The sequence below is a fragment of the Octopus bimaculoides genome, chromosome 1, assembly GCF_046866305.1.
Source record: "Octopus bimaculoides isolate indiv1 chromosome 1, ASM4686630v1, whole genome shotgun sequence".
Taxonomy (NCBI): domain Eukaryota; kingdom Metazoa; phylum Mollusca; class Cephalopoda; order Octopoda; family Octopodidae; genus Octopus; species Octopus bimaculoides.
In genome coordinates, this window is record NC_142928.1 from 195,113,024 (window position 1) to 195,130,523 (window position 17,500).

General features: G+C 38.6%; 1 protein-coding gene across 1 annotated transcript in view; it reads right to left on the reverse strand.

Moving 5' to 3' along the window:
• LOC106877668 (protein DD3-3) overlaps positions 1 to 17,500 on the reverse strand; it is a 115,310-nt gene that overhangs the window by 52,674 nt on the left and 45,136 nt on the right. Inside the window, exons 2-3 of the mRNA XM_014926617.3 lie at positions 6,574 to 6,627; positions 500 to 586 (exon numbers count right to left, since the gene is read on the reverse strand). Coding sequence (XP_014782103.1) covers positions 500 to 586; positions 6,574 to 6,627 — 141 coding nt within the window. The remainder of the gene's footprint in view (positions 1 to 499; positions 587 to 6,573; positions 6,628 to 17,500) is intronic.

The window sequence follows — 17,500 nt, forward strand, 5'->3', positions numbered from 1 at the left end:
CAGTCCTCAGTCAAATCGTCCAACCCATGCTAGCATGGAAAGCGGACGTTAAATGATGATGATGATGATGATGATACATCCATACATACAGAAGTTTATCATTTAGATATGTATGAGCATGTTTAGATATGCAACTATATGCATGAGAATGCATACATAAAAGAGTACAAATCTGCATGTACATACATACACACATACATACATACATACAAATAAAAATACCCTGTTGTTGACATTGAAATTCCAAAGAAAGAGCCTTGGATCTAAGTTAGAAACTGTCTCTATCTCTATTGGCAAGAAATTTTGAAATAAACTGAATAATGACATACATAAACATAAATAAATAGACAGATATAGATGTGTGAAAAAAATGAAGAGGATTTTCTGAAAGCAACATCTCAGGCAGGCCTTGAAATAGAATATGATGTCCCTGGCAAAATTTCAAAGTCGTCATCATCTCTCACCTTCACTAATTTTACCAAACCTCTTCAAGACTTACCATTCTATCATCAGTTTTGAACCTGTGTAATAGTAGAGTCTTCGAGAGTTGTAACCACCTTTATTGTTGTTCTGGGAATCAAATAATCTGAAATACAAAATAAAGACAAATTTGTATACACTGGAGTATACATACACACACACACACATAACTTAGAAATATTTCAGCCAAAGATTGGCCCAGGCCATATCTAAGTTAACACCTGATAAGATCTATTAAGACATTTTTAAGTCAAGTCTGGAGGTATCATGATCCATTCAAGTAAGGAGTTGTTATTGACTGAGATGTATCCAGGTACAGGTGACTTGTCTGGTATCCCTTGGAAAAGTTGGTCTAGGTTTCATTTGAGGGTGATGGGATCTTTTTCTTCTCTGATTTGTTTTAGGATAATATTAAATAGAACAGGGCCTGTTGAGGTAAAGTGATTGTGTTGCAGTGAATTAATGTGTTGTGAGTCTGAATTGTGCAGAAGGCATATGTATGGCTTGGGGTCCCAGCCTCAGATGAATTCTTAATTTGACTTTAAGGTCATTCAGGCAATGCTGGCAGTATATGCTCCACATTGAGCAAATGATGTAGCACTCATGGCAGCTTTGCAGAGAATAGAGGTTCAGTGTTTTAAGGCAGTCCAAATAATCAAGATCAGTCATACCTTTTGTGTTTTTAGTGAATGCTCTCTGGAGTGACTCAGTTCTTGTAATGTTTTGTTTAGTATTAGGGACAAAAGGGGGGCAACAATAATCTAGATGTAACCATACAAAGGAAGAGAAAAGGGAAATGGTGTTTGTCTCTCCAGTCCGCAAAGTTCTGAGAATCTAGGAGCTCATCCTGCAACTTCACAGAATAATTGTTCAGCTAGAGGGGGCACTGCCAAATTCCCATTCAAAATATATAGTTTCCAAAGTGACAACTAGTCACTGATCTATAAATTAGAAAATTACTATTTGTATAACTCACAATGAGAGATAATCAGCAACAGTACTTTGGAGTAAAGATTGTTTGCCAACATAACACGGCAGTGCCACTTCTAGCCGATGAAGAGAAATAACCCAGAAATCGCGATACACAGATATTGTTTTGAGCTGAGTGGGCGGGGTGCTAGATTCCCTTGTTCAAAAATATAAGGACACAGATCATGTCGTATAGCCAGCTGGAGACAATGTCTCCTGGGGCTAAAATTATAGCAACATTCATCCTAAACCAGGACTGCCGTGTTATGTTGGCAAACAATCTTTACTACAAAGTACTGTTGCTGAATATCTCGCTGTGAGATTTAAAAATAGTAGTTTCCTAATGAAAGAATCCTGTTGTATATGTATTTGTGTACCCTTGTTTAATATCCTATGATGGTTATAAATGAGCATCATTATCATCATCATCTCACAAGCAATGTTGTTTGTTTCCAGTCTCCTATAAGAACCTATCTAGCCAAGGGGACAGTATTATTTTACTTGGAAACAGGTGAGGGCTGGTGACAGGAAGAGCATCCACCCATGGGAAATCTGCATCAGTAAATGCTGTCAGAGCCATGCAAGCATGGGAAAATAAGCATTAGAGGATGACGATGATAACATTTCTGGAAATCACTTTTTGGGATGCTGTAGAGCTGTGCCGATGAATTTTGCTTAATGTCCTCTGTTGACTCAAATCTTCTCCCTATTTCTTTCTTTTTTGTTTTTGAGCTTTGGGGATAGCCAAAAGTCAAATGAAGCCAAGTCTGGAGAGTAGGAAGCCTGACAAACAAGTGGTGCGTTTTGTTTCACAAGGAATGCTTGGATGTGAGCAAAATGAACTGACTTAACTGACCTATGGCTCATTCCAACTTTGGTAACAATCTCCTCAAAAGTCACACAATGGCCTTCATAGAATATTCCACGAACCTTTGCAATCATTTCGTCTTTTCTGCAAGTCAATGGTCTTCCACAAAATGGCTCACTGTCCACTGAGGTGCAGCCATCTTTGAACTGGATGTACCACTCCTTTATTTGTGTTTTCCTCATAGCATCATCTCCAAAAGCCTTCTGAATCTTCTCGATAGCCAGGTTTTTGGCAGAATTTGATACGGTATCTTTACTCAATGCTCTTGGTCATCTTGATTCAAAAAGAAAAGTCACACAGCACACTCTTCACGTCTGTACTCAACATGTCACTTCAGATGAATGGCACAACCTACAGACATGAAAGTTTTTGTGCATGCTCAGCAAGGACGAGGCCACCTAAAATCAAGGTCGGATACTTTTTGACTACACCTCGTATATATGTGTATGTATGTATTATATATATATATATATATATATATATATATATATATATATATATATATATATATTGTACTTGAGAAGAAGACCCATCAAGCCAAGCAAAATTGCAGTCATGGCAGATACTGGTGTCATGCAAATGGCATGTAAAAACACCTATTACACTCTCAGAGTGGTTGGCATTAGGACGGGCATCCATGCCAAATTAGACTGGAGTCTGGTGCAGCCTTCCAGCTTGCAAGCTCTGGTCAAACCATCCAACCCTTGCCAGGATGGACAACAGACATTAAATGATGATGATGATGATGATGATGATGTGTGTATGTGTGTTTGTGTGAGTGTATGTGTGTGTATGTGCATATGTGTACATATTATATTAGAGGAAAAAGGACAACAAAAGACAAGGCAGGTCAGGTATCTCAGGTCATTAAGACTATTTAATTAGGGTAAGGTGAATTTGAAGTCTTACAGTTGTGGTCTTAAAGACCACAAACCAGATTTCATAACCAAACCCTCTATGAGGCTCGTCTGCCTTACCAAATCGGACTTAGCATGAATCAGTAAGAACATAATAGACAATATAATACCTATAGTCAAAAAAAAATTAATCAAATTATGGTCCTGCACAGGTGAGGTTATAACCTGATTATAACCTGGTTTCACCTCCTTGAAAACAAAAAAAAACACCTCCTCATTCCTACAATTTGATATCAGCAACTACTACTTTTCTATATCCTGTATCCTCCTTAATAAAGCTCTCATTCTAGCTAAAAACATAACTAACCTGCCCCCTTTCAAATAGACGTAATTCTAACTGCCAGAAAGACACTCATCAACTTCAATAAGCTTTGGAGCCAAGCTACCCTCAAAAATAATAAACAGTAACTATTCATATATATAACCATGGGCTCCTCTGACTCTGCTCAATTCACGGATCTGGTCAGACAATACCTCCTCCAGCAACTCAGCATGTATTTCCCTAACATCAATGCATTGTTGATTACTACTGGCCTAATGAAATCCGCATTAGAGAAGACTAGAAAAGATTTACATACCATATATACTCGAGTAATAGTCAATCTCTGGCAGAAGTCGACCCCCAATTTTTGGCCAAAAAATTGGGAATTTTCCATAGACCTTGTATAAAAGTCGATTCCATTATTTCACAACCAACAAGACAACATTTGTGGTTAAAGGTACCGTATTATCCTGTACATAGAAATAACGCTGTTACAAAATTGTGTGGCTATATTCCTGTAGCCAGCTCTGAAAGTGGAACGCTTGGTGCTTATAATGGAATGCTCGGTGCTTATGGTAAAACACCATTTAATAGCGAGCACTACACATCTGTTGATGGGTGCACCATCACCATTACTAAAATGTATGCACTGGATATGCTGCAAGCCTGCATACACCTTCAAGCACAATAAACACATGTCATACACTCATGGTTTACATGACAAGAAATGTGTTTCACAGACAGCACAATTGGCAAACGTCACAGTCTGAATTCATACAGAGGCATGTCTTTGGTAAGCCTCAAAACATTCAATTAATCACTAGATTAGTGGTTCCCATGCAACCTTTATATTTTTCTCATCTCCAAATACAATAAGCACATACGTCATACCTTTGTCTGTTTAAATGGTGAGAAATATGTTTCACAAACAGCACTATCAGTGAACAACAAGAACTACATGGCCTTATTTATGGGTTTTGTTATTTACTAGGACGTGTATTTTCATGCATAGAATTGGTAATATTACTGTAATTCATTGTATTTTTGTTTCTATTCACTTAGAGATCAGTTCAGCCTCTGCTCCTGATATGGTACTCTCGACTGCCCTGCACTCACCCATATAACATTCGATTGAAACTCAAACTAATAAATAATAATGAATCCGGCAACTTTTTTTTAACAAATAGTACAGGGTGTTCAAAAAGTCTCTCTGCAGTCAATTTTTTGTCATCGAGACATATTGCTCAAATATTGTCTCTTTCCATTTGTAGGTCAACTCACTGAAAGTGAAATTAATAATGCATACTTTGCGCATCACCAGGAGTTTTTCAGTGAACAGATTATTTCAAAGGGACTTTGGCAACCAAGATCACCTGATTTAACACTGCCAGACTTTTTTTTCTGGGGAGCAAGTAAAGGATCAGTGTACAAAAATCGCCCAAAATCCATTAATGAGCTAAAATACACAATCATAACCTTTACAGAGTCCATACCACGTCAGACTCTCCAAGATATATTTCAAAACATGTGTAGAAGAGTCAACTTATGTACTGAAAATTAAGGACGACACTTTTAACACCTCTTATAAAGTTTTTTAAAGTTTTGTAAAGACTAATATATTCTTTTGTAGTCTTATACCATCTTATAAATATTTATTTTGCAATAAAATATTTACTGCAGAGAGACTTTTGGAACACCCTGTATAGATTATACTTCAACTATATTGCCTAATAAAATTGAGGGAAGATCGATTCTCTTGTTTACACCCTACATTCTCTTTAAATGTTAAGGGCTTGGCCAAAATCTTTTTCCATAATAGTAGGCTCTAACTTTCTACGTCACCATAAACACTATACAATCTTCAACAGATCTACTCTTATCCTAGTCTTCCCCATCCAATATAGAATCTATTGTTACCTCATTCAATAAGAGTAAAAATTTGTTCTTACTAACTAAATATATATAATCATAATATAGGTCAATGCAGTGACAACACTAACACCAACCATGATTGTATATATACCACACCCGTAACCCAAGCACTATAACCAGTATAAACCAGGAAACGAATATCCACAATTCTGACGAAGGCTAGAGTACGGCTAAAACGACTGTTAATACTAATAGCACTACTACTACGTGTGCTAATAATACTAATGCAACCACTACTACTAATACTACTATTACTAACAATAATAATAATAATAATAATAGTAATAATAATAATAATGATTTCATTTATTTGCCACAAGGTCGAAGGATGAAGGGGACAATGCAAAGACAGACATAAAGTGTTGGGGTTTACATGTAATGAAATGATAAGAAAAAGAAGGAAAGAAAGTAATTATATACAGTTTACACTGAACAAAAGGGACATATGCATAGCATATAATGGTTAAAAGAAAATAAAAGGTGGAAGGGAAGATGATAGAGATGTAGCCCTCCTGATAAAGGAAGGCCTCTGGGGATAATTAAGGAACCCCACTGTCCGAGATTTCCCTGAAACCCCAGAAGTCAGTACCCTCTCCAATTCCTTCTCTCCGACTCACAGGTCTACACTTAGAGTGGTACCATCCACTCTTGCCATTTTTGCAACTTTCAACCACCTTTCAATAAACTCACTCGAGGACAGCACTTCCCACTCCACTCTCAATTTCCTTTCCAAGTGAAACTTGAAGAGGTCAATAGGAGCTCTACCAAAGAGGAATGTATCTGTCCTTGTGCTTTGTCCACCAAACAACCACTTTCGCCCCAGCCACCAGGCAAAGGTAAACTACCTTGCTTGCCCAATTGAAGGAGGGCAGCTGTGCAATTATCACTACAGACTTGGTCGACAGATGGATCCATCCCACATGTTACAGCAGCTGCTCGATATAATTCCACAAGTCAGCAAAGCCCAGACACTGAAGGAGGGTGTGCAGAACGGTTTTGTCACTCTACCTCAGACAAGCCTGGTGCAGCCTTCTGGCTTTCCAGTCCTCAGTCAAACCGTCTAACCCATACCAGCATGGAAAACAGACATTAACCAATGACGATGATGATGATGACGATGATGATGATGATGAAAAATAGCCTACCTGTTGGCATTATTCCTCCCAACATTTGATTCAGCCAATCGGTTGTTGGAACCACTGAAAAGATAATAATTACGTAAATTAGATTACTGAGATAGGTATAAGTGCAGGTGTAACAGGGTGGTTAAGAAGTTTGCTTCCCCAACCATGGGTTCTTGGGTTCAATTCTATCGTGTTGAATCTTGGGAAAGTGACATCTACTAAAGCCCCAGGCCAACCAAATCCTTTTGAGTGGAATTGGTAAACAGAAACTGAAAGATATCTATTGCATATATATATATATATATATATATATATATATATATATATATATATATATATATATACAATACATCAAATAGAAGACATCACCAAGTGAAAAATACATAAACACACGAGAGATGAGTACAGGATGTCACCAATGAGTAAAAAATATGTAAACACATAATGAGAGATAAGTACGGGACAAAATACCAAGAGAAGTCTAACTCAGATGTGATGTACAGAGTAAACAATTGATGAAGACAAATATTAAGGGTTGTTACACCATGCATTGTAAAGGGTAACACCTAGGAGAAATTTTGAAAGGATATAGAATAAATAGAAGAGAAGAAAATAGAAGAGAAAGAGAATATATATATATATATATATATATATATATATATATATATATATATATATACAGGGGTGTAGCTAGGATGGGGCAAACAAGACACATACTCTGGGTGCCACTTTGAGCGGCGGCACAATTTCGACCAAGATCATTTTCTAATTAAGCTATTAAAAAATATTTTAAAACCTTTCAGGAATGGTTTGTTTTGCATACCACCATCCATTTTTCTATGCAAGTTTCCATTTTTTGGTTGGCGGGGCAGAGAGCAGGGGATGCAATTTTGATGTTTGCCCTCAGCGCCATTTACCCTAGCTACACTCCTGTGTGTATAAAAATATCTATATATATATATACACATATATATATATATATATATATATATATATATATATATATATATAGATATGCAGGGCAGGGAACCATCAATTAGTAATAAAATTAATAATTAACAATTTTGCCGGGTAGCTCAGTATGAAAAAACCTTTTTCGGTAAAAAACATTTATAATCATAAATATATAGGGATTGACAGTAACCTGCTTCTCCAACATACTGAGAATTCTGCTATTTCTGAATTCTCAGTATGTTGGAGAAGCAGGTTACTGTCAATCCCTATATATTTATGATATATATATATATATATATATATATATGTATATGTATATACACACACACGCACACACAGAAAAAAGGTAACCCACTTAGTCGCATTAACAAAGGGATGTGGGTTCAGGTCCCACATGGATAGGAAAACGTTTTTTTTTCTGTCGCAGGCTTCTATACTTCTTTATTAGACTATTTTTCTTAGTCATTGCACGGTGATCACCATATGTTTTAAGCTTATATAAAAATACCATTATTATTATTTACAGGTCTGTAAAATACAGCGCCCTATAAAAAAACGTTCACACCGAAATATATATATATTTCTCTTCTATTATATATATATATATATATATATATATATATATATATATATAAATATATACATATATGAGATTAAGTGTACATATGCCACTATATGTATATGAAAAAAGAATACAAAAAATAGGACAAGAATGCAACAGGTGACAAGACATCCAGACAGTTAGATGATACAAAAAGGGACAAGAAAAAACAAGGATGGGTCATTTGGATTTTTCTTTCGTCAGTTGAGTTCCAGATTATCTTTGCAGTTTCGGCTGGTTATACTGAAGACTGCTCCAATCTTGACAATCAAGGATGGAAAAAAACAAAGAATGGGTCTGCCATAAGGCACACACCAGCTTAATTTAATTCGTCCTTAGTCGAAAGGCACCTGTTGTTAATGTCCTGTTATTTGCATTTGTATTCCATTTCCCTGTTTTCTTTTTTCCCGTCCTTGTTTTTGTATTCATTTGCCGCTTTCCTGTGTCCTTATGTTTACAAGGGAGAGACAAGCACCTCCACCCGGCTAAGCCTGCATCCAGAGACATGTTTCTGAGTCTTTGCTCGTCATCAGTCTGGAGTTGCATGACCTGCTAGTCGAAGATGCCTGTCAATCTCTTGTAAACATATATATAATAATTCTAGTGAAACACATTCACTGATTTCAAATTTAGAAATAATACATTTCTAAATCTCTCAGAGAGATTTATGCAGTAGTGATACGATGAAGTAGTTGTATGCTGTCAAATGTGACAGTCCCCTGAAGGGAATAATACTACTGTTGGTTAGACCTAGGAAGCTGCACCGCTTCCTGTTGGCCTTGACACATTTCCTGAGTCCTTATAACGAGCAAGGACTCAGAAACATGTCTCTGGATGCAGGCTTAGCTGGGTGGAGGTGCTTGTCTCCCCCTTGTAAACATAAGGACACAGAAAATGTGTCTAGGCTGACAGGAAGCGGTGCAGCTTCCTAGGTCTAACCAACAGTAGTTTTATTCCCTTCAGGGGACTGTCACATTAAGTTGACAGCATACAACTACTTCATCGTATCACTACTGCATAAATCTCTCTGAGAGATTTAGAAATGTATTATTTCTAAATTCACTGCTTTCTTCCAAGGAATCTAGTGCTCTTACCTTGAGGCTGGCCAGATTGGAGCAGTCTCGAGTATAACCAGCCGAAACTGCAAAGATAATCTGGAACTTGTCTGACGAGAGAAAACTCTGAATGACCCGTCCTTGTTTTTTCTTGTCCCTTTTTGTATCATCTAACTCTCTGAATGTCTTGTCACTTGTTGCATTCTTGTCCCATTTTTTTGTATCCTTTATATATATATATATATATATGTGGAGAGGAGAAGTGTATTCCCATGCAGGAAAGAATTTAGGAAAATTTATTTTGGGGTTTGAAATGCACCTGAAGCTTAAAAATGCACACGTGTGTGTGTGTGTGTGTGTGTGCGTACATACATGTATATACATTTATATTCATTTATGGGTCTTTATGTGTCTGTAACTTAGTGGTTCAGCTAAAATGGCTGATAGAATTAATACCAGGTTTTAAAAAAGAGAAAAAAATAAGCATTGGGGCTGAGACATTCGACTAAAACATTCTTCAAAGCAGTGGTACCCCAGCATGGCCACAGTCTAATAACTGAAACCAGGATAAGATAAAAGACAAAAGACAGTCAACAATTCTAGGGAATCTGTTGGTTTCTTTGGGCCCCAGCATATACTTTAATGACCCCAGTGGGATGAAAGGTAAAGGGGGCCTCAGCAAGATTTGAACTCAAAAAGTAAAGAGCTGGAAGAAATGCACCACCACCCCCTTCTCACCACCAGCAGATTATCCAGGGTCATAATGGTTCTGCCAGCTCATCCACTTTGACCAGGTTCCCTGTCGGTTATAACAACGAGTGTTCCAAGTGACACGATCTACCAGTCTTCTCTATTTTTTTTTTACTCTTTTACATGTTGCAGTCATTTGACTGCAGCCATGCTGGAGCACCGCCTTTGATTGAACAAATCAACCCCAAGAAGCAACCTTATTCCCTGCAAGCCTAGTACTTTTCTATCAGTCTCTTTTGCCGAACTGCCAAGTTACGGGGATGTAAACATACCAACATCAGTTGTCAAGCGATAGTGGGAGGACAAACACACACAGAAACATATACATATATATGACGGACTTCTTTCAGTTTCCATCTATCAAATCCACTCACAAGGCTTTGGAGGCTATAGTAGAAGACACTTGCCCAAGGTGCCCAACGCAGTGGGACTGAACTTGGAACCATGTGGTTGGAAAACAAGCTTCTTACCACACAGCCATGCCTGTTCATGAAATTAATGTACAAGTGGCTGAGAAATCTACAGACATGCATACTCTTGACATAGTTCCCAAGGAGGTCGGCCCTTTGAATTACAGGTGCTAATTTTTGTCAGCTGAATGGAGAAATACGATTTTACCAAAGCAACACACTTAGCATCCTCCTCTATGGATCTAAATGTTGGAAAACAACCAAAAGAAATTAGAAGTCGTCATTATCATCATCAGCATCGTTTAATGTCCGTTTTCCATGTTGGCATGGGTTTGGTGGTTTGACTGAGGTCTGGAGAACCGGTGTCTGCACCAGGCTCCAATCTGATCTGGTAATGTTTCTACAGCTGGATGCCATTCCTATAATGACAACCACTCTGAGAGTGTAGTTGGTGTTTTTTATGTGCTACCAGCACAGGAGCCAGTCAGGTGGAACTGGCATCGACCATGCTTGAATGATGCTTTTCATGTGACACCGGCACAGGAGCCAGTCAGGCGGCACTGGCATCGACTACGCTTGAATGGTGCTTTCTACGTGCCACCTGCACAGGAGCCAGTCAGGCGGCACTGGCATCGGCCACGTTCAGGTGGTGCTTTTTATGTACCACCGGCACAGGGAGCCAGTCAGGCAGAACTGGTAACAACCCATGCACAAATGGTGCTTATTGCATGTCACCAGCATGAGAGCAAGTCAGGCATCACTGGCATCAGCCACGTTCAGAAGGTGCTTTTTACATGCTACCAGCCTGGGGAGCCAGTCAGGCGAACTGGCAATGATCCACGCATGAGTTGTGCTTATTGCATGCCACCAGCATGGGAGCCAGTCAGGCGGCACAGACATCAACCACGTGCAGATGGTGCTATGAATATCAAAATGATTGATTACACATTTTAATAGTTCAATGCCTTGATGATCTCAGATCAAATCTAACCAATGCTTTTCACTATTCCTGGGGTTAATATTTCTTTTGAATCAGTATTTATCTATATGAAACAATGGCACATTTATGTAATCACTTGGTCTGCTAGAAACAACAGCAAAATCACTCCCAAATCCCACCCCTAATAGCTTAAATAAAGGAACATGTCTTTGACATGCTTTGATGTATAAAAAGATGAGATGCATAAAAGATGAGATAGTCATGGTTGGAATCCCTTTGATCAGAGGTTTGTTCAATCTTGACTAATTTACTTTATTCACAATACATCAGCAAAATTACTATGACTGATTAAGTGGTGGTAGTGGTGGTGGTGATCATGTTAGTGGTTGTGGTGCTCATAGTGATGTAGTGGTGGTGTTGGTAATGGCAGTGGTTGTAGTGGTGGTAATAGTGATAGTGGTGGTGATTGTGGCGGTGGTGGTGGTGGTGATTGTGGCGGTGGTGGTGGTGGTGGTGGTGGTAATGGCAGTGGTTGTAGTAGTGGTAATAGTGATAGTGGTGGTGATTGTGGCGGTGGTGGTGGTGGTGATTGTGGCGGTGGTGGTGGTGGTGGTAATGGCAGTGGTTGTAGTAGTGGTAATAGTGATAGTGGTGGTGATTGTGGCGATGGTGGTGGTGGTGGTGGCAGCGGCGGCGGCGGCGGTGGTGGTGGTGGTGGTAACAGTAGTGATAGTATGGCGATAGTAACAGTGGTGTAGTGGTAATGGTGGTGGTGGTGGTGGTGGTGGTAGAGGTAGTGATGGTGGTGGTGGTGGTGGTGGTAGAGGTAGTGATGGAGGTGGTAGTGGTGGTAGAATTGGTGATAGTGTTATAGTGGTAGTATTGGTGGTGGTCGTGGTGTGATGATGGTGGTGGTGGTGATAGCATCAGCAGCAGTGGTAAAGGTGGTAGTGCTGGGGATGGGGGTGCGACAATGGTAGGTGGGGTGTGCTAACCAAGCTGTAAATCTATCTTCCAATATTACATGGAATGTGGTTCTGTGTTATTTCAACCGTGTTATAAAGATGTCTATATTTGACATGGAGATGCTTCAGCTCTTTATTAACAAACTGTTCTTAGAAGTACAGCTGACAATATGACCTGGGGTGAGTCAATGACAACGTAAGTGCTCACGGTGGTGGCCACACACAACAGTTGTATAGATTTACATGGAAATAAGCTATCAATGAAAAGAGGTAAGAAAACACCACAGGTAGTATAATAATAATCGATGCCAGGTCCGCCTGAGAATGTAAAGAATGGATCAGGTAACACACAGACTACAATTGTTTCATAACTAAAATAATGCTAGTTACATAATTTGTAACATACAGAAAACCTGCTTAGCTAATTTTCAGGTCCTATTATTTTTTTATCTTTTAGCACTTAAAACCAGTTATATCCAGCCAAAATATTCTATCTGTTTTATGTTCAAACCAGTCAGATCAGGTCACTTACACCTACCCTACAATGTCAGTCTAAAAATAAGCAATCACATTATATTAATCTTGAAGCTACAAGATAATCCATGATTAATTCAAAACAACATGGATAAATAAACATTACATTTAACAGAATAATCTGAATGCTAAAGGGTTAAGTGGTTAACATTGTCACATAGGATTAATCAGATAATCCAAAGCACAAATAGCAAGTCGGAAAAAAAAACAAAAACAAAATCAAATGATCAATGAAAGTAATAGTCAGTGGGTAAGTCACCCTGAAAGGAAACAATGTGGGTGTGTTTATATAGGGTGTTCAAAAAGTTTCTCTCTGCAGTGAATTTTTCCATCCTGCGCATGCACAATTTGGCTATCGCTGCATGGGTGGTCGAGTGTCAGCCAGTATCCCTCAGTCATTGTGTACCCTTCAGGGTGTTGACATGCCAACCATTGAAGAATGTACGTTTTTAGTTCAATGGGTTGTTTCGAGCTGGAAACAAATACACAAATACTGGGAAACAGAAGTTCAGTTAAACTTTTTCCAAATACTGTTGTTCCACATCATGACACTGTGTGAGATTTGATAAAAAAATTTAGAAACAGAGGCTCAGTGGAAGATGCAGCAAGAAGCGGTAGGCCTACTGTTCTTTCGGACGAAACACTCTCCAATATTTCTGATAAATTATTGGTAAGCCCATCAAAGTCCTTACGCAAATTGTCACAGGAAACAGAAATCAGCCTAGGGAGTGCTCACACGGCAGTAAAAAAGTTGAAAATAAGGACAACACTTTCAAAACCTTTTATAAAGTTTTTTAATGTCTTGTAAAGTCTAATATATTCCTTTGTAATTTTATACCATCTTATAAATATTTATTTTGCAATAAAATGCTAACTGCGGAGAGAGACTTTTTGAATACTCTGTAGATGGGGAAGATGAAGGATGTTAGGTAGAGAGATAGGGAGGTGGGAAGGATTAAAGAGACTAGAGATAAAAGAATATCAATGAATTGTAGGCACGTGGTATTTTGTTATGCAACCAAAATATTACTATAAGGTATATCAAATGTTTTTATGAGTCAACACCATGTCCTCCTGTGTTAGCAGTGCTTTGTACATTATTTTGTTGAGATTATTTCTACAGAAATCGTAGCCAGCACTGATGTTTTGCTACAACATTTCACATTGAGACATCAGATGTAAACTGCTATATAAGCAATGTGTTCGGAGACAAGGGTGGGTTAGATGGAGGGGAGGCTGATGAAGGGGTGAAAACCCCCAAAATATGGCATATACACTCATTATCCATTTTTCTCTCCGATCTCACTGTTTGCTTACATTTGATGTCTCGATACGAAAGATTGTAGCAAAAATGAGTGCTGGCTAAAATTTCTATAAAATATTTGTAGAAACAACCTTAACGAAATAAAAGATCAGGTAAGGCAATAACATTCTTTACATTTTGGCGTCAGACAAACGGTAGGAGACAAAAAAAACTGATAATATGTTAAGTCTTGATGATGGTGATGATGAATCTAGTTATGTATGTCCACCTACAGTTATGTCCTCCTTTTCATTCTGAAAATTAGTGAAATCTGATTGCAGCATAAACTCAACACAGATGGTAGGAAGCATAAAATATACCACCAATATTTAATGAAGACTTTACCAAAATCTTTTATCCCTTATCAGCTGTATGTTAACTTCATTGGAAATATTCTACAAATAAATCTTATCTTAACCCTTCCCATACCCCTTCCCATACCCCTGTCTGGAGTAGAATTTCTACTGCCATTACCATCATTAAGACTTCTGACTATTTCCAACACAAACAAATCATCTTCTTAACTTTTAACCCATTCATCCAACAAATTTCCCAGATCCTTGTCTTTCTCCTGATTTGCAAACTAACCAATTCAGATAATATCCCAGCTGTTACCCAAAATACAACATGAATTAGATCACCCGATAACTAAATCTGCACACAGAACCTTTTAAGCTGTTTTAAGATAAACGACTAAAATTTGATAGCTGCCACAGAAAGCTAACTGAAATTGTTGCCATATATCATTTGAAGGAAGCCATTATGGATGAACAAGAACAATCAATAAACAGAGGTTTAGAATAAGAAGGACAAAATTTGTCATTATCTAAGCTAAGAAGTATCAAATTTGTTTGGCTTTGTGGACTAAAATAAAGCATAAGTTAGATTATGTAAGTTGCTAGAGGCAATTAGACCAGTAAAACTTTATTCATAATACGGGGCAAAGTAAATGGATAAAGGAATCAAAGGACATTGTAGCAAATTTATTAGTAATAAAGAAAACCATGAATGGGAGGCTAGTAAAGTTTATGTGCAGAGAATGTGTGAGAAAATAACAGATACATGGTGTGTGTGTGTGTGTGTGTGTGTGTGTGTGTGTGTGTTGTCTGTCTTGGCTTGGTTTGGTTTCTACAGCTGGATGCCCTTCCTAATACCAACCACTTTACAGAATGTGCTGGGTGCTTTTTACGTGGCACTGGCACAGTTATGTGACACCGGCACAATTATGTAGCATGGGCACAATTATGTGGTACGGGCACAATTATGTGACACCGGCACGAGTACGTTTCATGCGAAAACACACACACACACACACATATATATATATATATATATATATATATATATATATATATATATATATATATATATATATATATATATATATATATATATATATATAGGCACAGCATGGCCGTGTGATAAGAAATTTGCTTCCTAACCACATGGTTCCAGGTTCAGTCCCACTGCATGGCACCTTGGCTAAGTGTCTTCTACTATAGCCTTCAGTTGACCAAAGCCTTGTGAGTGAATTTGATAGACGGAAACTGAAAGAAGCCCATCGTATATGTGTGTGTGTCTGTTTGCTCTCCCACCATCGCTTGACAGCCAATGTTGGGGTGTTTATGTACCCATAACTTAGCAAATCAACAAAAGGGACTGATAGAATAAGTACTAGGCTTACAAAGAATAAGTCCTGGGGCCAATTTGCTCGACTAAAGGCGGTGCTCCAGTATGGCCACAGTCAAATGACTGAAACAAGTAAAAGAATAAAAGAATATGGCTAGCTCAGTCGGTAGAGCACAAGACTCTTAATCTCAGGGTCGTGGGTTCGAGCCCCATGCTGGGCGCAGTATTTTCGTCTCAGAGAGACAATGAGAAATGACCGAGACCTTTGGCAATACGCTGTGCTTGAGTAGAAGACCCATCAAGCCAAATAAAATCAAAATCATAGCAGATACTAGAGTCATGCAACTGGCACATCGTGCCAGTGGCACGTAAAAGCACCCATTACACTCTCGGAGTGGTTGGCGTTAGGAAGGGCATCCGGCTATAGAAACCTAACCAAATCAGACAGAAGTTTGGTGCAGTCCCTCAGCTTGCTAGCTCTGGTCAATAACCGTCCAACCCATACAAGCATGGACAACAGACATTAAATGATGATGGTGACATACATTCTTTTGAATCCTGAAATTTTTTACATACATACATATACTTTTCTACTCTAGGCACAAGGCCCGAAATTTGGGGGGAGGGGGATCAGTCAGTTAGATCGACCCCAGTACGCAACTGGTACTTAAATTATCGACCCCCGAAAGGGTGAAAGGCAAATTGACCTTGGCAGAATTTGAACTCAGAACGTAAAGACAGGTGAAATACCGCTAAGCATCTCGCCCGGCATGCTAACGTTTCTGCCAGCTCACCACCTTCATATATATATATATATCACTGCCAGAGCAGCTGTCTGGCTTCCGTGCCGGTGGCACGTAATAAGCACCATTTGAGCGAGATGGTTACCAGCGTTGCCTTACAGGCACTTGTGCCGGTGGCACGTGAACAAAAGATTTGAGTGAGGTCATTGCCAGTACCGCTGGACTGACTCCTGTGCAGGTGTCATGTAAAATCACCACTTGAGCAAAACCATACAGACCTAGGACCAATAGATGTGACTTATGTTTAAAAGAATTTTACAAGATTCTCCCATCCAAGGGTGATGTAATAAATTCTAGACAGGAGCAAGCATTGATGCTTGCACATGGAGAAATTCACATTTGCCAAATATAAATGAGTAACTATCATTTAAACTATACAAGGTTTTGGAATGATGGACTGAAAATGGTTATCCAATAAGAACTTGAAATAGAGATTGTTTGTGTCTGACTTAACGAACAACTCTACATTATACAATGCAGAGTTTATAAAAGAAAATCATTAAATGGCCAGACCAAGGGATATCAAGTTAAGACCCTGAAAAGACTGCCCCGTTTTATAGTAGGGTTGCAATTTCAATGATTACTAATCAGCATAACTGAAACATGTGTTGGTCTTAAAGGCAATACTATTATTAATTCAGAGTAATCTTTATTTTTAATATTGTCAATATATCATGGGTGGAGGTGCGTGGCTTAGTGGTTAGGGTGTCAGCATCATGATCGTAAGATTGTGGTTTCGATTCCTGGACTGGGCGACGCGTTGTGTTCTTGAGCAAAACACTTCATTTCACGTTGCTCCAGTCCACTCAGCTGGCAAAAATGAGTAATGCTGTGATGGACTGGCATCCCGTCCAGATAGGGAACACATACGCCATTGAAACCGGGAAACCGGGGCCATGAGCCTGGCTAGGCTTTAAAAGGGCACATTTTTTATTATTTTTATAATATATCATGGCACTTCATCGGTTATGAAGATGAGGGTCCCAGTTGATCCGATCAACGGA